Source organism: Vanellus vanellus, assembly GCF_965231255.1.
Source record: "Vanellus vanellus genome assembly, chromosome: 5".
NCBI classification, from domain to species: Eukaryota; Metazoa; Chordata; class Aves; order Charadriiformes; family Charadriidae; genus Vanellus; species Vanellus vanellus.
The window spans coordinates 36,675,408-36,696,674 of NC_138910.1; the positions used below are offsets into that span (position 1 = coordinate 36,675,408).

The 21,267-nt window shown below is 36.6% G+C and overlaps 1 protein-coding gene across 2 annotated transcripts in view; it reads right to left on the minus strand.

The window, feature by feature from the left end:
- GULP1 (GULP PTB domain containing engulfment adaptor 1) overlaps positions 1 to 21,267 on the minus strand; it is a 168,157-nt gene that overhangs the window by 76,953 nt on the left and 69,937 nt on the right. For both annotated transcript variants that reach the window (XM_082484456.1, XM_082484455.1), the window contains exon 2: positions 7,443 to 7,532. In XM_082484456.1, the coding sequence (XP_082340582.1) occupies positions 7,443 to 7,470 (28 nt within the window). In that variant the 5' untranslated portion in view covers positions 7,471 to 7,532. The remainder of the gene's footprint in view (positions 1 to 7,442; positions 7,533 to 21,267) is intronic.

Here is a 21,267-nt window from a genome sequence, read left to right on the forward strand (position 1 = left end):
ATAATTACTTTTGTTGTTACTATTCCTTTTTTGGGCAAACATAAAATGTTCTTTGGAGGTGTATTTATTCTTTGCCAAGACAATGAAGCTCTATCTCCCTAGAACAGAGTGAGCTTTGCAGAATACTTAGCCTCTCTGTCCTTCTCTCTTAATATCTAGGACTTTACAAATGCTTTTAAAGAGCTGATAACTAAAATAGCAAAATGATATCATAGAATGCTGGGTTGGCATAGCTACAAAATGAAAAAAAAAAAGTGAAGTATTTGCATTTCCTCAAATAGTAACACTCACTTGAAAACCTACACATTTTATACAATATTATTTTTAAGATATGGATGTTAGTATCTAAGTTTTTACCAGAAAGGAAAATAGGATCAAAAAAATAATATATTAGTGCAATTAGCCAGTGATTAGCAGATCTTCGCTTTTGCACTTCTAATCTGTTGATGTTAAGAGCTTTTAACAAGTTCAGCTTCCTAACTTTAAGGGAAAAACAAGAAAAACATTCTGAGCTATTTAGCCTATACCTCTTACATCATCTTGCCACCAAGAGAGCTACACTGTGTCCTTGATAAAAGCTTCTAGTTGAAGTTGAAAAAGATATTACTGGTGTAGCATAGTTTATTTTAAGTGATCACATTTTCACAAATTTTCACTAAGACGTATGTGCAGATCAAACCTCCAACTCCACCTGTCCCTTTTGGAGTCAGAGTTCAGTCAACTATTCCAGCATAACTGTAAATAAATTTTGAAAAGTATCAATTAAGCTTGTCAAATATTGTTAAAAAGGCAAGTTTTTGAAGAATTTCAAACTGTTTAAGTAAGAAAATTCTGTGTGTGAGTTTGGTACAGCAAAACAAAGGAAAAGGAACAGAACTCAATCTCAATACAGTTAAAAGAGAATTTTATTTTTTTCTAATTCAGGAAGATTAAAATAATATAATAGAAAAAGGTTAATTGGAACTTTTTTTTCAAATGCCAACAAACTGAAAAGGGAAGAAAGGAGAGCAGCAGCAACCATTCAGAACAACTACAATATGCATATCTGTAGCTCCCTCTTGCTTATGTCCCTATGGTACATCCTTTTATGTACATAAAGGATTTTATTTCCCAAAACAGTATTTTCCTGGGTGACATATTTTGGACGTTCTTTGCAATTTTCCAACAACTTTATAGGACTATGTCCTATAAAATGAAGCAGTCATTGTGATTCCTATCAAGGTATGGTTGGTACACATCCAAATTTATTTCACACAGAATGATACATCTTGTCTTTAATTAGACATTCATCCAGTTAACTAGCAGTGTACCTATGTAACTTATAAAGCATTTAGGCTGTATCTTGGGGAAGTTACTTGTAACAGTACACTTGGACAAGAACTCTACATCATACACTAGTAACAACTGACATCAAGAATTTATTAGCTTGTAGATCTCGAAAGATATGCTTGTAAAACCGCGAATCATTTAACATTCTGTAAATTAGGCTGTATAAATTTTAATAGGGTAGAAGCCAAAAAGTTTAAGACTCCTTCAATGCTGTTCCCATTCTAAAGTCAATATTTAGTGCTTTATGGTTAAGCAGTGTGTCTATGTTCTTAAAAGGAGTTTCTTAGGTTTTGCAGAAGCAACAAATAGTTATTGTGGTAAATATCAGTGTTAACTCGCCTAGAATAATCTTTAAAGAAGGCAATAGATAAAATGATTTCTGCAATACCTTTCCAAAGATGATGCAGATAAGATAGCTAACAGGAAATTATCTTCCTATTCTCATCTTAACAAAAAGGAAAGAAAAAAATAGGCTTATCTGTGCAGACCCAACATGAATCCTATGGAGAAAGTTTCCAAAGTGTACACCTCATTTGTTGCTATGCATCGTCTAAAGACATACTGTAATAATTTCTTTTCTAAACAATTAGATCTATTCCTTCTGCTTTCAGAATATAAACAAACATATACAGTTGCATACAAATGCACGCAAACACGCACACACTGCAGGACTAGCTGCTTCCTTGTCCCATGAACAGAAGATGATTTGGTCCTTGCCAAATTAATGTAGTAACCCTTCAACTCTCCTTGTTGGCATACTTGAAAGGGTCCGTCCATAGTCTAATGAGAACAATGTAATAGCACAAATGATATTTTGAAAAACATATTCAGTCACCTATCCAAAACAGAGACTTGGTTGCTGAATATTGGTTTTCCACATGACCCCGTATTTCAAAACAGAAGGAGCAGTGTTTGGAACACAGAAAACCTCTTTTTGGAGGTATTACAAAAGTATTAAGATAACTGATTTTTGTGTCAATTGAGACTAACAAAATACAGAAATATTTGCTATACAAAAAAGCACACTTTTTCCTCCCAAACCTTTTGCTTGAAAAAATTCTTATTTAAAAAAAATCCTACAAACATCAAGCAGCAGCTTTTTGGGGGTGGGGTGGAGGAGGAGATTTAGACCTAGTTTTGTTTTTTTTTTTTCCTGGAAGATGAGTGCTTTTATGAAAGGACAAAGTGCAATCACAAGAATATCTGAAGACCACAATGAGGAAGATTATGACTACTTATACACCTCTAAAGTGTATGAGTATCTACTGATTCTTTATGTCTTTTTATCATTATCGTTAATGTGGAAGTCCAGCACACAATAGCCCATTTCTTTAAATGACTGATGTGAAATATACTCTCTGACAGAAAAAGTATTTGCTTTAGGACTATACTTATCCCCTTTACCCTTTTGGGGCTTCACCTGCTGTCTACTCATTCTACTCAAACATTTGTCATCTCTGGAATGCAGCTTAAGTTTACAATCATAATAAAGATCACACTGTAGCCAGTCCATTCATATAAAAGAGCATCCTGTAACCTTTGATTGCTTTTTTTTATGTCAGACCCTGCCTATTAAGTGCATCTGTCTACACTTTCATAAATGAGACTCATAAAGAGCCATTGCACAGAAAAGTTATTGCTTAAACTTATGATTTATGACAGACTATTACTTTAATATATTCCATTTAGCATTATGAATACCATCTACATCTCATGAACTGATAATGTGGCACCAGTTACCAACCTTACCAACCGCTATCATATGGAAAAAAATTAGAAAATTCAGATTCCTGCACACAACAGCAGCTTTGGCATTGAACTTTGTGCCATATGTAAAGTAAGGCTGACATTTATTCTGGGATGAAGGAGGACCACTGGGGTGTAATAAAGAATGAACTAAATACAACTGTGACCTGTTGCTTCCGCAACCTCAGTGAAGTCCACTGGATTTCATACGTTGTAATTCAGTACTAAATTTAGCCCAAAGTAGACATACGTACCTACATTTTTAGCACTATTTTGAGACACTCAAGAAGTTTCACTCTTTTTCTCTCAGAATGTTTAGAAATGCCTCTGTCTAGGAAGAACAGTAGTTTTCTTTCACATTTCTGATAAGGCAAAAGCCAACAAATACTAGTCAATTTTTGTTTACTTATATGCACTGGCTCTTATACTAATGGCTTTGAATGGAAGGCCACAGAATCAGTAAAATGTACCAAACTCATCTGGGAGAGGCACCTCCATTCACTAAAAAAAAAAAAAAACACACCAAAAAAACACCAAAAAACCAATAACCAAAACCAAAAAAACCCGCCTCCATAATTAAGGCTTTCTGCTTTGTGTATACACGTTATATGTACACACAATCACATATAAATTAAGGACAAATAGGTAATTCAGTTTAGATACCAATACACTAATAATGAGAAAAAATTTACATGAAAACATAGCATTTACAAAGATCTCTTACAGGAGAATTACATTAATATCCCTAAACTACTTAAAAGAGAGACTGACATTATCAAGATGCAAACATATTTCAAGATTAACACACTTCCATCAGCGCTACAGAATTTTCACACTACATTTTAAACAGAGTGTGCTACCATACCTGACTTTAAAGAAAAAAATCAAAGGAAAAATCAAGAGGACTCTTCAGAAACCATGACCCAAACCTGGGCCATATACAAAAGCAAGCTCCTGATACCGTAATAAATACATAAATGTTTTCATGAGCTTTGTCACAATAACAAAGCAGCAAGAACATATATAACTGTTCTTTAATTTGTTTTTGTGGGAGAAGGAAAGAGATCCTCAATAAAAGATAATCTATAAAATCTAATTCAATAGAGTATACTGCACTCATTGATCAAGGAATGGAAAACAGAATATATATTTTTGTGCAGTTTGTAGAGTCATATAATATTGCTACAACATATCTTCTCCATAACACATGTAATTGGTAGTCCAACCGACTTCTACTGAAGTCAACAGAAAGGCTATTTTATTTTGAACAGGTACTATGTTTTTTCACATTAAAATACGTAACTTCAGCAGGTGCTGATACCAGCTTTAAACCAATAATTATCTTTTTTTTGGTCAGTATTTTCATAAAGTTTATTTCCCTGTTACACGAGCTCATGGCTAACTGATGAGAACAGATACTACAACTTGGCCTGCAAAAAGATTCCATTCATTTAGGACTGCTTGTGCAAGTACTTCCTGAGACAAGCTGAATTTCCTTAAACTTTGCATTTTCTTATATTTTTCATTGTCATTATTATGACAATGAAAGATGAACAGCTTAATTTTATTCACACTCAATTGGGGATTTAAGCACATCAGTTAAGCCTTCAATTAAAGTTACCATCAGCCAAGTGGAAATAAATACAACTAAAATACAAATATAAAGTGTCCAGGTTAGAAGTTCTGGGTTGTGCAAAATCTCCGGGAGTCCGACAGGCAATGACTGTAACAGCAGTTTTTAAGGTCAGAGCACTCAGTACACCATGTCCGTGTGGCTCTTCCATGGCCCCGAAAAATAAACTTACACCAAGTACTTGCACGTGGAAGAAAAGCCCTTCTGTTTGAATCAGGTGATGGAGCAAGAACTGAGCTTTTGAGCGAGTACAGCACAGACCAAGACATTCTAGCCAGCTTACCTGGTTCAAGAAGATAAGGAGCTATGGCACTAGCTACTTACTACATTCTGTATATGCTTCATATTGAAAGGGTAGTATAGGCCGAGCGTGTCAACGAGGGTTAGAGGACGCTTATTCTGTAAGTCTGCACAGTTCAGATAACCTTTGGCTATTGTGAAAGTACCGCTTACTTCTGTTTAAATTTACCTCACGATCCTATATATGCGAGACTGTTCTTTATGTAGCCTCAAGGTAACAGGCTGATATAAACTTGTAATTAGCACAACCCCTACCAGCACAGCCACCAGGAGGCTAATCCGGATTTAGAGAGAACTGCTAGGGAAGTCACGGCACTCACATAGTTAACTCAGCAAAATATCCATGTTCTTGTAAACAGAAGAAACCCACAAACTACCCCACCAAACACGGACATGGAAATTGTTCTCTCTCTCAGGTCTGGGAGTAAAATCAGGAAATAAAAGAAAAGAAGTTCAGCAAATGAACCTGTTTGAACCTTCCCTTAAATGCAGTTATTAGACACAAATGCTGATACAGCCAAGCTTTTCTGAACTTCAATTGGCATGAAAAATATGCAATTTTCACTTACTTTTGACAACCACTTATCTGAAATTTGTGTTTTTCCTAGGATACGAGATTGGAAATGTTGTGTGCATTACTATGAGCAAAATAAAGGTATGATAATGTTTAATTCTTCTGGTTACTCAAGTTCTGAATCATTTTTAAGAATCCACAATAATTGCACTCCATTGTGCTTGACAGCTTCTTTTATGATACTTTTTTCTTGTTGGGATAAAGAGAATAGCACACAAAAATCAACTGGACAACACAGCAAATGCTGTTGAATACACTGAAATTGCAAGAATTTAGGTGAGGTCAGTAAGCATTTTCTTACGAAGAAGTAATGAAAACAGAAAGGAATGAATCCAAACCCCTCAAACGATCCCAGATACCTGAGGATACAACTTCACAATTTGACCATAAAGGCAAGATGGAGACACTGGCAAGGGCAATGAGAATTAGTAAAAGAGAATTTTAGAGCTCTAGGTGCAATTCAAAACACCGAGGAAAATATCCCATAAAACACAACTGATCTATTTCTGAAACACGTCAGGCTGAGTTTCAAATATTATCAGAAGTCATGAGAAAAAAGGAAAAAAAATTACATGGTCACATAGACAAAACAAAATCTAAAAACCCCAAGCTTCTTTCCCAGCTGTGATAAATAAAACCATAGTTAAAGAATATCGAACTGGTCTCTCAAAGTATTTGGAAGGCGTTAGGCAAAACTGTCAAGCAGCTGGTAGGTACAGATCTCGACAGAGGTGTTACAAGTATCTATACAAGAGAATACATCAGAGTGTGGGCTATGGATTTGAGCTTATTTCCTCAGCATCCATCACACTACTGGTTATCAAACGATCTTTCATTGGGTTTTGTAGCCTTTGTGAGTAAGTATCTTCCTTTTGCGATCAAGCTATGTCTGCTGATATTCTGGACTACTTACATTCTCTTGATTCATCTGGCTTTAACAAATAAATGTACTAGACGTGGAAGCATTCAGTGATGCTATCATTTCGTGGTGGTATAAGGTATGGCAGATTCCTTTTATTTCCAGCTTTGATATCGATACCAAAGCAGGAATTCTTGTTAGATAAACAAAAGATTTACAGTTACTCCAACTGATTTTACACCTAGTTATTAAAGCATGGGGCTCTGGCTCAATGTGTATCACACTTAAGAATCCTTAGAAGAAAACATGAAAAATAAAGAAATTAGACCTACTGAATATATTCTACATTAAAAACAAATGGGGAAAATAGAAACAAAGCTGTAAGTAAAAAAAAAAAAGCTGCATCTCTAATGATCCATCTAAAATTTATGTTTAATCATAAACAGACCATGAAAAGAGAATAAGCAAGCCAGAAGAGCAACATAGATAACTGTGAATATTTAGTGGTTTGATATTCTTTTGGAAAGCATACCATTTCAGATTGCTACGAATTCAGAATAGCTTCTTAAAGCTAAGAGACATTCTGCCGCATGAGATATTTCAAGTATATTAAATACGGTTTTCTAAAATAGCTTCTCCAAGAATAAGAACCCAATGAATATATATAATAAATACTGAAGTCAGTAACTCTTTAGAAGTTCTAAAACCCTCCAGCACATCCTTTGGTGTGTGCAGAAAATAAAAGTGTGTATTTTATATATAGCTACACACACACCCCCTCAATACAGAAAATATTACTAAATTTGACATAAGCCTTACAATCCAGAAAACTCTATAAATACCAATTGAGAATGCTTTGCTCTGTACATCTTCTAGAATGCTGCCCGTTTCTACCTAATTAGGTGCAATTATTCATAAGTACTTCCTTGTATAATTCTTGATATTCTAAAGAATTTATACAGAATATTTGTCTCCTGTGGAACATAAGCTAAATTACTTACCTTTCTTCCTGCTAAAAGCACGATTCATGTTGAAAAATCTATCCAGTCAGCAATGTTTCTGGGTTTGGTTTTTTTTCCCCCCACTTTAACCTGCAGAACAATACACATAAGAAAACAGAAAAGTCCATTATTATATTTGAAGTTAGCTCATTATCTTCATATTAAAAACAATGCAAACTATTTTAAGGATTCTGAAATAATTCAACGAAATAAAAGGGAGTTGTGCTTTGCCAAGGAAGAAATTACAGAATTGAGAAGATTTATGTTTGAATGCCCAGTGGTACATAATACAGAAAGATATTTTAAAGGTTTCTGTGGAAGTCTTCTCACTGGGTTTACAGAGACACAGAGCAGATGGTATTATATGTATACATGAAGACAAATACTACACACAAATAGGTTGGAAAGAAGGCTTCAAAATGAATGCTGACTACAGGACTCCATAAAAACATTCAGTTCACATTTGCACTGCCCTGTTTTGTGTCATTTAGGCTGTCAGATTATTTCAAGCTATGCTTTCATCTTCATGTGGACTTGACATCGGAAAAAAAAAAAATAAAATCACAATATAAAGACTCCTCGTCACCCAGGGATTCAATACCGAAAAAATAGCCGTCTATCAGAGCAACTACCTCCTTGCTCCGATTACATCAGACTGTACAGTAAATTCTGTATTTTCTTCATTTAAAAACACTGTTCAATTTTTATTTTTTGATTCACAACATTATTTTAGAATTTTATTATTTACCAACATTTTGCAGAAAAAAAAAAAATAATCCAACACTGCTCAAAACCATCCCATTTCATAATATACAGCAATTTTTATTTTTCAACCATCCTTTAAGTTATCCCTGCCACTTCTTTCCATTCTGTTCAGATCTTCCAGCCAAAAGCTGCACCACTGCCCTTCCTCTTTCTCTGCTCTCACAGCAGTCCAGTCAAAGGAGAAAAAAAGAAAGAAAAAAAAAAAAAAAATCAAAGCCCTTGGTACCACATTATCTCTGAAATCAGCTAGACTATTACCATTGCTTTGAATAAACACAAAAGTTAAGCCAATATTTCAAATGCCAGCATCAAGGTGAGTATGACAAATTTAAGATACTTTATGCAACTCGTGAGACTTCTGCGGTGCTTGCTCCTCTTTTTCAAATAATTACATTCAATAGCAATTAAAGCAATTATATCCAAATTCCATGTAGATAATTGATATTTTTCAGATTAGACTATGTGGGCAACTACAGCTAAAAACCACCTACCGATGGGGTAGGACTTCTTTTCCATACAATCCTGTGAGAATAAAGGAATAACCCGTTTACCTAAACTACAGTATAGTACCCTAGACGTGTATCCAACCAACCTTTGCTCTTTAAAGTACACGCACCAGACCATTTTGATTTATAGGTTTTACTGACTATTTAAGAAGGAGGATGCAATGAAATAAGCAAAGGCAGCAGGATGTACTTTCCATCTAGTTATTTGGATACGAAGTCAAGAAACAATGCATTTGGTACCCTACACAATAGTTCTTAACATTGAAACTATAGAAGCGGTACATACACCATTCCTGATGGCCGCCTTCACTCTCAGCGGTGCTACACAGAAAAGTGCAGACACACAGAGGTCAGTGAAGCCAGCAAACACCTGTAAAGGCTCTGAAGTCCTAGGAATTATTTCAGCAGCACCCCTGGAACAGGCAACAGCGTTACTGGGGTAAGTCCAGTAAGTAATTGCTCACCCATGAGGGTTTCACCAAAAGCTGCCAACACGCAAGTAGTTCTCTTTGCAGAGAAGGCACAGAGCAGGACTTTCAACAGTGTAAATGTGGACAATCAATTCAGTTTAAATGAAGTAACAAGCAGTGAAGAACATTAGAATTTCAGCTTTTCAAGCAACTGACAAGCGTGTTTAGCTTAGAGGTTTTCTTCAGAGGGAACACAGGCAGCCTATTCTATATTCTTAGGATATATAAGCAATGGCAGAACTTTGTTCAGGATGTTCACCTTCTTCATAAACTATTACAGGCAGTGAAGAATGCAGTTTTGAGTAAAAAAGAGTATGCTTTCACCTCTTAGGTACCCCTGGCAGTTGTCCTGCACAGCACTAGACCAAATCACTTCAGTTGTCCTCCACGATGGGATCATAACATATCCTTTTTCAGACCCCCCTCCCCCCCCCTTTTTTTTTTTTCAATTATGTATTCCTGTCCTCATCCAAGAGACTACTAAGTAACATATTTGAGATAGTTTACTAAGTAGAGGATCCCCTAAATAGCGACTATGCACGCACATCACGAGGCTGTTGGCTGGCCACATTTCTAGAGATCACCATTCAAGTATTTTGTTTAAAACACAGCGTAACTAAGTATGTGGTTTTTCCTCGTGGAGAAGGATACATTACCATTAAAGCAATCTACGCTAAAACCAGCCAAAATTTATTGACTGCTTACCTAAAAATGGACAATATTTTGCCAAAAGTGTGCTCATAATTTCAATTCCAACAAAACAGCAATAGAAGAAGATATGGAAACGGCTTAGGCAACAACTAGTATTAAAACACTTTATCAGAGCACTTCCACTTATCACAGAAAATGCTTTTAACCGGGAAAGAAACACAATTAGCTACGTGCAACTGCTTTTAAAATTCCCTGAAACTCCAATATGAACAACTTCATCAACCTCTCAAATGCAGAAAAGCAGATGGTTGAACACCCCAGAAAATTTTGCTATTTAAATAAACCAACACAAACACCGTGAGGCTAATTTCAAATTCATCAGTCAGGTTTGGGGCAAGAAGGTGATATCAGATCGGCATTAACAGCACTGTTAAGTTTTTGATCCGAAGAGCAAACTTACAGTTAGACGGATCTGTGATATCTTTGCTCACAACACTCCAACAGACAAAGAAAACTATTAGAAGCCAGCAAGCTGTTCTCTCATTGTGGATGCTAGGCAGGTTTTCTGACAAAATATGATTTCATTTCTGACAAAATATGATTTTATTTCTGACAATGCTCAACACAAAGCCACTGGAAGAAACCTAGTTGCAAAACAGTCTCTTAGGAGCTTGTAATGAAATGAAAGGGAAGGTAAATCAGATAATCCCATCATGGCACAGGGGGCCCTGTGCAGAAGGGGGAGTCCTTCCTGTGAAACCACTTTTAGGAAGGGTAAAGCAGTTGCAACAATCAGAGGCATCAGGGAATAGGAACCTGGACCAAACCATTTCATTACTCATCACTCAGGAAGACACACCTATGTAAAGAATGTTTCTCCACCTTACTCCTGGGAGTTTTCCTCAGCTTTGTCCAGAAAGCAAACACTACTAGGAAATAAAAACCTGCATGTGATTTCACAAAATGGTTAACTGACAAAATATGAAGAGTTCTAACAGGTAGAAATTAAGGAAATTTTGGGTTATAACAGGTTATTTCTTCTGTGGCAGAGAGAAAAGAGAGACAGAAAGAAAAGAGAGAGAAAGACTTAGAAAATAATTTTATCAAACTAACAATAATAAAAATATGAACAACAGTCAAACATCCTGGGCAGGGGCAGACATGACATTCTCAGTCTGACCAATGATGTGGGCACGTGGCATGGGAAGTTGAATATTTAAGCTGCCATATGAAACTTTAAACAGTAACAGGGGAAAGCAAACTCCTTCATCTCCTTTTCCCTTTGTCTTCGCTGTCGTTAACCCCTTACTTTTCACGGCGAGGTGCTTCTCACAGCGGGCAGGTAACTGCAAAATGGCAGGGGCTGCAATGAAACTAGCGGATTTGGTGACTGCGGTGTTTGCAGGCATTTGGACTGGTGAGTGCAAGGGTGGTAAGATCTGAAGCTGAAATAGTCACCTCCGTAATTACTTTCTAACACTAACAATAATGTTGGTTGCTGTCTTCTATGCTTTCTGCAGCAAAGGAAGCCAAACAAAGGAAGCGGAGTAGCAGCCTTCCAGCTTCCACCACAACCAACCCCACAGTCCTCCCTGGCTGCTGAGACAACACCGAAGCCTCCACATGGACACCTTTAAATACCTGCAGGCTCCTTCAGAAATGTTGCGTTGCGATAAGTTTTCTAAATGTAGAGCTGTCTCAGACAAGCCAAGAGAGGGGGTACTTAAGAAGGGGATGACACAAACCACCAGTGTAACTGGTCTCATTTGTCTCTTACTTCCTCTTAAAAACTGGGTATTCCTCAGAATTTATTTGGGCATCCCCATGTCCCCCTCAGTCCCTTTGAATGGCATGGGTTATAACAATTACCTGGGCTGAACTTTTAAAAAAAAAAAAAAGTTCATTCTCTTTTTCATTCCACAAATAAATCTTCCAACAAAATTTCCCTAAAACCCCCAACTTGCACTCATCCACACCCTTTAATAAAAAACAATTTAAAAAAAAAAATTGTCCAACCTGACCCTTCCCTCTCAAACGCATACACAGTTTCCATACAAAGCCAAATTTAGCTTCAGAAGACCAGAAGAATCAGACTTTTTCCCCCTCTCAGACCCCAGCCTTTCAAGCATACTGGATAACATTTCTTAAAGAACGGAGCACAAAATATCTTAAACCCTGTTTTCAAAAGGGCTGCAGCACACAGGAATGTGTGATTCATTGGCTTGCAATGAAACTTAGGCTTATAAAGTTACTTCTGAAGGTAAGATGAGAAACTGCTGGTTTCTCATGGTATGGTAACAGCTTTAAAATTCTTTTTCTGAGTTAGACCAAAACACCACAAAGATACTGTTCTGATATGGCATGTGACATAATGAAGAAAAAATTAAGATAATAAAAGACTACATTAAGTGATACACAAAACCAAACATCATCACATCATGACGCACTCCCCTTCCTTTTGTATGACAAGGTCCTGGTTTAAGGTAACACAGAACGAAGTTTCTGTTCAGTAATTTTACTTTGCAGCTAAGCCTCTTCTAACTACTGAAATTAACAGCATATTGTGCAGAAACTGTTCACTCTCAGTGTCTGCTCCCTGAATGACATGACCTGATTGCTTATGCCCAGGCATGGTATGCAGAGAGGCTCTTGCTTATGCTTATTGCTATAACACCCAAGGCCAACCAACTTTGTTATTTGCCCCGCTGGAGGGTCGGAAGCGGAAAAGCATAGTGGGGTCCCACCTGCAGGGAGGAGCGGACAGGACAGGTGACCCAAAACTGACCAACAGGGTATTCCATCCCATCTGCCTCATGCTCAGTATAAAAGCTGAGGGATCAAAGGGTCAGCCCTCTTTCTTCAATGGCCGGCGTCCAAGGATGACCCTGTCTGTTTGTCTGCCTTTGACCCTGTTCTGTGCATTCCTGAATCCAGATCCGGAATCCAGTTCCTGTCCATCACTGAGTCCAGTCTGGGACTTTCCCAGTGCCTGTCAGTGATGGGATCGTCATCCTGGGAGCTCAATATGGTTTTGTATAAATTTCATTATTTCATTTTTATTATTTTAGTATTAATATTTCATTAAAGTAGTGCATTTTTTTCCTAAACAACTAAGTCTCTTTCTCTCTCTCCACCCTCTCCTTGGAGAGAGAGGTGGGGGAGAGCATCTGTCATTCATCTCAGTGGCCAGTCTGGCCCAAACCATGCCTGACAAGTAACAAACACTAATTTGCCACAACCCCTTTCTCCTCTGAAACAGTAAAATCATAAGAAAAAAGATGTTGACACATCTTTTAATATGTTAATATTTGGGAAGCAAGCAGTTCCAATTCACAGTTATGAAAATATGTGTGTCTTTATAAATTTATAAGTGACAACAGAATAGTCTATAGGAATATAAACTACAACAGTATTTAAACAGAATTTAGCGCTATAAAAACTTGCAGGAAAAAATACCTCTTCAAGTTTCTCAAAACCAGCACAGTTCTATGGGCCTCACCAAAAGTGAACAACCTTTTGTCAGCTTAAATGCTTCGCCTGTGCTTGGGCTTTATAATTGCACAGAAGCACAAATAGAGTATAAAGGAGAACATTTAGCCACTGGAAAGCTTTACTTTTAAAGTTTTATTAATCCTCACATTTTCAAAAATATTCATTAGCCAGAATCAAGAGGCAGGCATTCTTCCTGGCTGGAGGCAAATCTGCAGAAGTCTCAGGTTAATTCTTGTCATTTTTCGCACATGCAGGGGGGGGGGAAAACCGGTCAAGAACTAGTCTTCTATCTAATACTCTCATCTCCCCACTACCAAAGTATACCTTGCTGTTGAGATGACGATATTCTCAATGGGGCAGAGCTCAAAGAACCACCCTGGTGGACCGTCAGCCTGCAGTGCTGGCCCTAGTGCCTGCAGCGAGGGCGGCAGGAGAGTGACCAGACGTGTCACCGAGGCTCAGCGAATGCGAGTGAAGAGAAGACAGAATGGTCTGGCAAATTCCACAAACAGCTGTAAAACACAGCCCCAAAATACAGCTCACCTTCCAATATGCTCACTCTCCTCTGATAAGGACGGGCAGGAACACCCTAATCTGAAGTCTGAAAACGTTCCTCTGGTCTGACAGGGATCACAGCCGCTGTTCTCCCCAAGTTCCTGTGACCAGCTGGAAGGTACAGAAGAATCCCACGTGCACTATTCTTTTTTTTCCCCCCTCTCTTAACCAGTATAAGCCTAGTACCATTGTGACAAATGTTTTTCCTGCCACAGCAAGAAGTCTTTCAGACCACAGGTAAAGCACTTCTAATAAAGTAGATCTGCCAAAGCTAGAGGAGTATTTGCAGAAACTCTGAGGACAAGCAGACAGTAGCGTTTTGCTATAAATGTCAACATCAAACAGAGATCAGGAATCAGAAAATTTATATGAAACTCATGCATTTCATACCAGTTTCCAAAAAGGTCCAGTAAGTGGCTTTTTACTCTCCCATTTCCTAAAAATAACCTACTCTTTTCAATAGGAAAAAAGAAAATACAGATGAGTAACAGGTGACAAGGGGATATCACTGAGACATCTGACAGCAAAAACAACTCCTTAGGCAAGGTTACCACTAACTTTTGTTTTACAGCAAGAAGAAATAACATCAAGAAATATAACTAGAATAAATTTCACTATTAAAGTAGAACTCTGAAGAAAATGTGTTTAAAACTGCTGCAAGCACCAATAAATAAATCCTCAGACAATTTGCTAACAGCACAATCCTAAGAAGAAACAAAGAAATACAAAATTCACTTGTTTTACAAAACCAGTTCTCTAGATCTGGCTTTTAAAGCATTAATAAAAGATATTTAATTTTTTAAAATATCACATTTTTCAGCATATTTATTTATAAGCAATTATTTTGTATCATGCTTATCAATGATTATGCTGATATGTACTAGTAGATTACTCAGAATAAACTAAGGTTTATACTGTACAAACAAAAGTAGTCATTTTAAAAACATTAATATTCTCTTCTTCCCAAACTCGCTATACTTTGCACAAAAAATTGACACTCTTATTTTGTTCATTATGATAGAATAATCATAGCAGGATGCAAGAGGAGCTTTGTTTTTCCTCAAATCCACAAGCACCAGGTCTACTGAAATGTGGTGAAGGATTTCAGTTGTGTCAGCTTAATTTTTTCTCTGCTGTACAAGAACTTACAAATGTCAGATGCTCAGAGCCAGCAGAAAGGCTTTATACATGTTCTCTCTCAAAGAAGTCCAGCACTTTCATCTGCATCCAAAAGACAGATGGCAAACGTCTTGCTCGCTTGCAGACAAGAGGGTCTGTATTTGACATCCCATTAGCCGTTTGATCATCTATATGGAATCTGAAGAAGATTTCAGCTGGGGAGCTTTATTAGTGTTTTGTTTTTCACAGCAATAGAGTGGGATTCAGAGATGGACTCCACTAGGAACAGGTAAACATAGAACAACTCTTAAAAATAAAACAGTTCTGGCAGAAGGGATACTGGGCTCTTGAGTTTTTTGACTCGCAGCATGAGGAATTCTCCAAAACTTTAGACACAGTTCCATTCCTTGCTTGAATGGATATATACCATTGAAAGGAAAGATATGTCCTGACACTGAATATGGTTACTTCTATGTTGGCACCATCATTTCTCCTGTGGAAGAGCTGATTGCTCCATACACAATCTCGAGAAGCTATTTATTTAATTAATAAAAATTCAAACCCTCCATTGCATTTTCTTTGCAGGAAAAAAAAAAAAAAAAAGAAAAAAAAAGTATTTTAAATCTTCAGGTTTCTGAACAGTAGCAAATTCTTGTTAACGTCCTGAAATTTTTAAGGTTATATTTATTATGTCCATTGCATTTTCACAATCACATTGTAAAAAGTGCCACTGACAGAAAATGCAAAGATGGAAAGACTCATTAGGTATTCTAAAGGTAATCTCCAAATAAAGCACAACAATTTTAGAAATAACTTAGTCTAGTTCTACTTACAATGAAAAGCTCATTATATTTAGCAGATCCATTGTAGACCTACAACAGTTTAGCAAAAGGTACCATTTTACTACTCTACCAAAGTATACTTGGCCAAACTTGAAAAGTGCATTAGATATACTATTGTGCACACATGATCAACAGGTCCCACAAGACCACTCTACATGCTTCCCTCAACATGCAGTAAACTTAACTGAAGTTCAAAAGCTGATTACTGATGTTCAAAAGATGATTAAGAGGAAGTGAAAAACCTAGATGTCTGTTTAGACAGTGGCAACCAGAAAACTTCTGGGTAGGTACCAGGGAACAACCAGCAAGAGAAGAATGAGGAGAACGTGCCTGCATCTCCCTACACAACTCCCTTGTATTATCTTTGTTCCTGTACAGACTTCACAGTACACACTGTATGTTTTCTCCACTGCAGTTCTCTCTCCAAGAGTTCAACAGACTTGCTCCAATTTATTAGAAACGCAAAATGAAAGAAATAATCTCACTTTCCCCAAGAGCTCTGAACTATGACACTACAAATGCTTTCGTAACTCTTTAAAGTCATAGTTTGGGGATCTTTTAACTGTAAAAGCTTTTGAGGATTTTTTTGGGGGGGGGGGGGGGGGGGGGGGCAGGTTTTTTTTTTTTAAGTATACAAGATCAATACAAAATTAACAGAGATTGTTCTCCTATGAGAAGTACATGCTAAAGTGGTATAATCATGTCAAAAGAGTGGAAAAAAACCAATGATTTAATTATTTGAATCTATTTATCTGTGGGACTTTGAGTCCATACTTTTATACCTTAATTAATTGGGGTACCCTTGTTCCACAACTGTCCCTCAAAGGAGAGCCAGAACCCTGTATAAATTCTAGGTGTACAGACTGCCACTCAGAGTGTGCGTATATATACTTGCTTTCTTATCTTTTACAGTCCAATTCCTATGATCACTTCCCTCCCAGTGCTGAAGGTCACATGCTGAAAAAAATCACTGCCATACGCATTTCTAACAAATGATTTTCTCAGAACCAATTTATTAACATAGTACATACTTATGAAACTATAACATATAAAAGTGTCATTCATTTAACAAAAGCTTAAAAAAAAGCGTCATTCACTTCATAAAGATTTTTAAGATCCATGATACTGAACACAATCCCTTACTATTAAAGTCAATAGATTTCTCATTAATGTTAATACATTCAGAATCTTTGCTTTAATTGGTTAGCCTCAAGGACAGCATTAAGTTGTATTTACACAGATAAGACAGGCTTTATTAAGTGATTGCAACAGTTTTCAAAATTGAGAAAAGTTGGCAATATCCATTTTGTCACTTCTACTAAATCAATCTCAGGGTATCGTGAAAACTAGATTATACTGGTTTTTTTGGCTTTATCATATTACATTCCTTTAGCTTATGTCCTTTAGCCCTTCTGAATACATTCCGAATAATCCCAACATTTCAACACGGACGTGATATGAAGTTAAAAGCACAGATATGAAACTGACAGAACAATACAGATGACAAACTAATCTCCTCATCTCTGTCTTGTAGATCAGGTATGTGTTCAAGTAGTCCATTATAAAGTGTATTAAGGAGAAACATTCAGGTTCTGTACACTATTACGGTTATTATGAAACTTATTTCATATAGGTAAGTGATCCACCCTAGCGTAATTTAGTGGAAATTACTGAGATATAGACAACTACATAATAGAATTTCCAAGCTAGCAAGAGAAATTTCTTCAATTTTCCTGGACAGGAGTGCTCTATATCTTTTAACACAGCTGGGACTAAGGATAACGTGTAAGGTTTTAAAAGCATGATAGATCAACAAGTTTAGACTCAAACATCCGTTGCATCACACACAGAATTGTACTGGCTACTTGGGACTTGGAAGACATGATTCTAGTCCCTCCTCCAATTAACTTCCATGTAGTTGAAACATGCTGTGAACTGTGTGTTCACAGTTTGTTCAGCTTTCCATAGAAAAACCCTCAGTGAAGCATCTCCAATATTTGGGGATGAAAGTGTCTTCTCCTGTCCTTTACAAGCGTAAGATATTTTGACAACAATCCTTAAACCACTACACATAGCAACTCACTCCCGAGGCAGTCACCATTCCGTACTGAACTCCCAGAACCAGAGAAGAGAAATAAATACAGATAATCTTCCTAAGAATGCGGAGAAAATTCAGACAACTGCTAACAGCAGATTCAGTGACTGATTCCGTAATTGAACTACAGGATATAAAAGGAGAGGAATGTGAAAAGTAGGTACCAACACCTGCCATGTTTTCAAAGAAAGTAATTTTTAGGCTTATCTCTTGAAAATTGGGGGAAAAAAACAACAACAACAAAAAAACAAAACAGAAAATAATAATAAAAAAAAAACAACCAAAAAACCAAAACCCGAAGTTCAGAAGAAGAGTGTTTAAAAACTAGAAATGGACCCTTCCCAGAAAGTTTCCTATTGAATGGCTTAAATGCCTATGCCAGACATTTATTTTCCTTTTCTTTCTATGCAGATCTCAACTACCTACTCTGATCTATGGCTTTTGGACCTCAATCCTTTCAGAAATACAAGCTTTGCTACCAAGGTTTCAAGAACTCAGTGTATGGATTCACAGTGTATCAAGTACGACACCATTTAAACCAGATTTTCAAATGCATTTGTTCAGGCAAAGACTGCAAGTTAATTGCACTTAAACTATACTCACACATCTTTAACATCTTTCCGTACCAGTCAGCACCAAGCATCTGAATATCCAATGTTGACCTCCTCAGAAAGCACAGCTCCCAGGGACTAACAGCTGTCCTCCCATATGAAAAGCAAAACTCAATCAGCGTTCACGTACTCTTTCGTGAGATCCTTGGAACACGTAGCCATAGAGAAGGTTCTACTAGATAGTTATCACCAGACTCCCTATTTCAAGAGAAGAAACTGCATCAAAACTACGGAACATAAAATGACTCTCTGCTGCACTTGAGAAAATGCTGCTTTCAAAAACCAAACCTACAAGTCAGCTGGTGAAACAAAATCAGAACCCATCAACATAAAACTGCACCCTATATTCAACTGTTACACCAAACTACGTGCTACTCTCTCCTCCTCCTTCCCCCAACAACATACATTGACACTGCCAATGAATGAATCACACATAACTATTCAGATTAATTACTTCCAGGACAATCACATACAAGTACTACTGGTAGTCACTAATGAAAATTAAATTGATGTTTTGGATTCATATGCAAACACAACTTCAAAAACACTGTTGCCATACAATCAAAGAATCAAGCACACAAGAGAGCAAGCTAAGCATCTCTACTGGTATGTATGTATTTCACATCAGTTCAGTTCAAAAGAAAAAGCTAGGAGTACTGAAAATGAACAAGCTTGTGTGAAAAAAAGTCTTGATTCTACTGCAATTTAATTTTTTGTCAAAAAATTGAGCACAAAGGTAATAATTGAGAAATGCAGCAACATATGAGAATTTCTGTAATAGGGAATAGTCATTATGGCCCAGTGCTATAAAAATCCTGCTGAAACAGACCACATCTTTAGCTAGTTTTCTACGCTTTCCAAAAACTCATTCCGTTTTAATGGAAAACTTATGCAAGAAGACTCAAGCAAAGCTCATTCTTTGGAAATTGCTCGAATATACATGCAGATGCATAGATCTGCACTCTCAACTGGCTCACTGATGGCATGTAGACAAAAAGGACTGTTACTGAATTCTTACAAACATCTTCGCCTTTAAAACCAAAAAAAAATAAGTAGCTATTGCAGAACAGCAACATTTAGATCACTTGGGAAAAACTGTACTTCTCAAAGACGTCACTATCGCAACAATGCTGATGTAAACCACAATACAAATTTCTATACATAAAGAAAAAAAAAATATGAAGAAAAAATAGTTCTGTTAGGATTGGGAGGGACAGAGATAAAAATCAAAATGACTAATTAGCAGTTACCTTGAAAACTGAAAGCATAAAGCATTATTTCAGCTAGAAAACTAAGTTACATGTGAAATTACTTATATGCCTTGATAAGCTGGAAAGGAACTGAAGAGGAAGTATAAGATGGGAGTAATGGAGACATTAAGTACTACAGTGTATTTGTGGATATAGGTTCCCGGTCACTCTGCCAAATCTCTGTGCTTCTTTTTCTTCATTATGTTTATGAGTGTGAGCATGCAAGCTCCAATTTGTTTTGTGAATTGCCTATATTTAAAACTTTTTTAACTCCACTGCACAAATGATTGCACAAAATTAATCTCACCTTTCTGTTTCATCCACAAATACGTCTCTCTGCTCACCGGATTTTCAGAAGTATACCTTGCTGGTCACAACTCAGTGATATTGTTCAAAAAAGGTTTAGCTTTGTGTGTTTAACCTTCCAGAAATTATGCTTTATTATAACTGGACTTTGACTTTTTAAAGAAAGCACAAGAACTAGTAATACCACCAATGTTTTTAAACTCCATTAAAATCAGAAGCAACAAGGTGAGAGCATAATTACTATAGGAGACAAATTAAAATATTATTCTCACTTTGTATCTCCTTCAAAAGAAGGATATTGTTGAAACTGCCAGTATAAGAATTCTTCTAAAGCGGTTAAACCTCAACATGCTGCCACTGAAACCTGAATGGCTTTAACACCTAAACTAGAGTCTATACTGGTTAGCAGCTATTAACTTTTCAAATGTCATTGGAATTAAGGGAGTGGGAAACAAAATGTATTTTGCAGTCTTTTAATTAACAATACATATACACAACCAAACAGCAGCACTTAAGCAGCCAAAAGGACAAACGTGATTTGAAAACATCATTAATCTAAAACAAATGAAGCAACACCAGAATTTCCTTCAAATTCTCTGGAGAGTTTCATAAGCCACTCCCATTCCCCTTTCCCCAGGGGAAAAAAAAAAAAAAAAGAAAAAAAAAAGTCCGAACTAATAACCTAAATGATTATTTCTTTTTTTTATGCCAAAGTAATGCTGGAACTAAAATTGGAATAACAAAGGAAGGTAGTTGCTTGTTAACACTGGGGAAGCTGTTTCCTCTCCCATAATGCACTTAGCATTTATGAAATCTTCCAACAAAGGATGCAGAAGCACCCATTGACATTAGGTAAAGTTTATAAGTACTCCTATGAGATTATTACCATTCCATCTTGTAGATGCATAAATTAAGACAGAGACACAATACATGACCCCCAAATGTCACTGAAAGACTTGACAGCTGCAGTAAAACCCAGGATGGAATTTCACATTCCTGTTTAAGGATTTCTCTAAACTGAAAGTGTTTTCTCGTAGTTATTCAGAACATTAAAATAGAGGTATTTTCTTGACAATATTTTTTACAGCAAGTTTAGATAGTTCCTCTTTAATTTACAGTTAGCATAACAGTACTACAGAAACAATATAACCGTTCAAACAGAA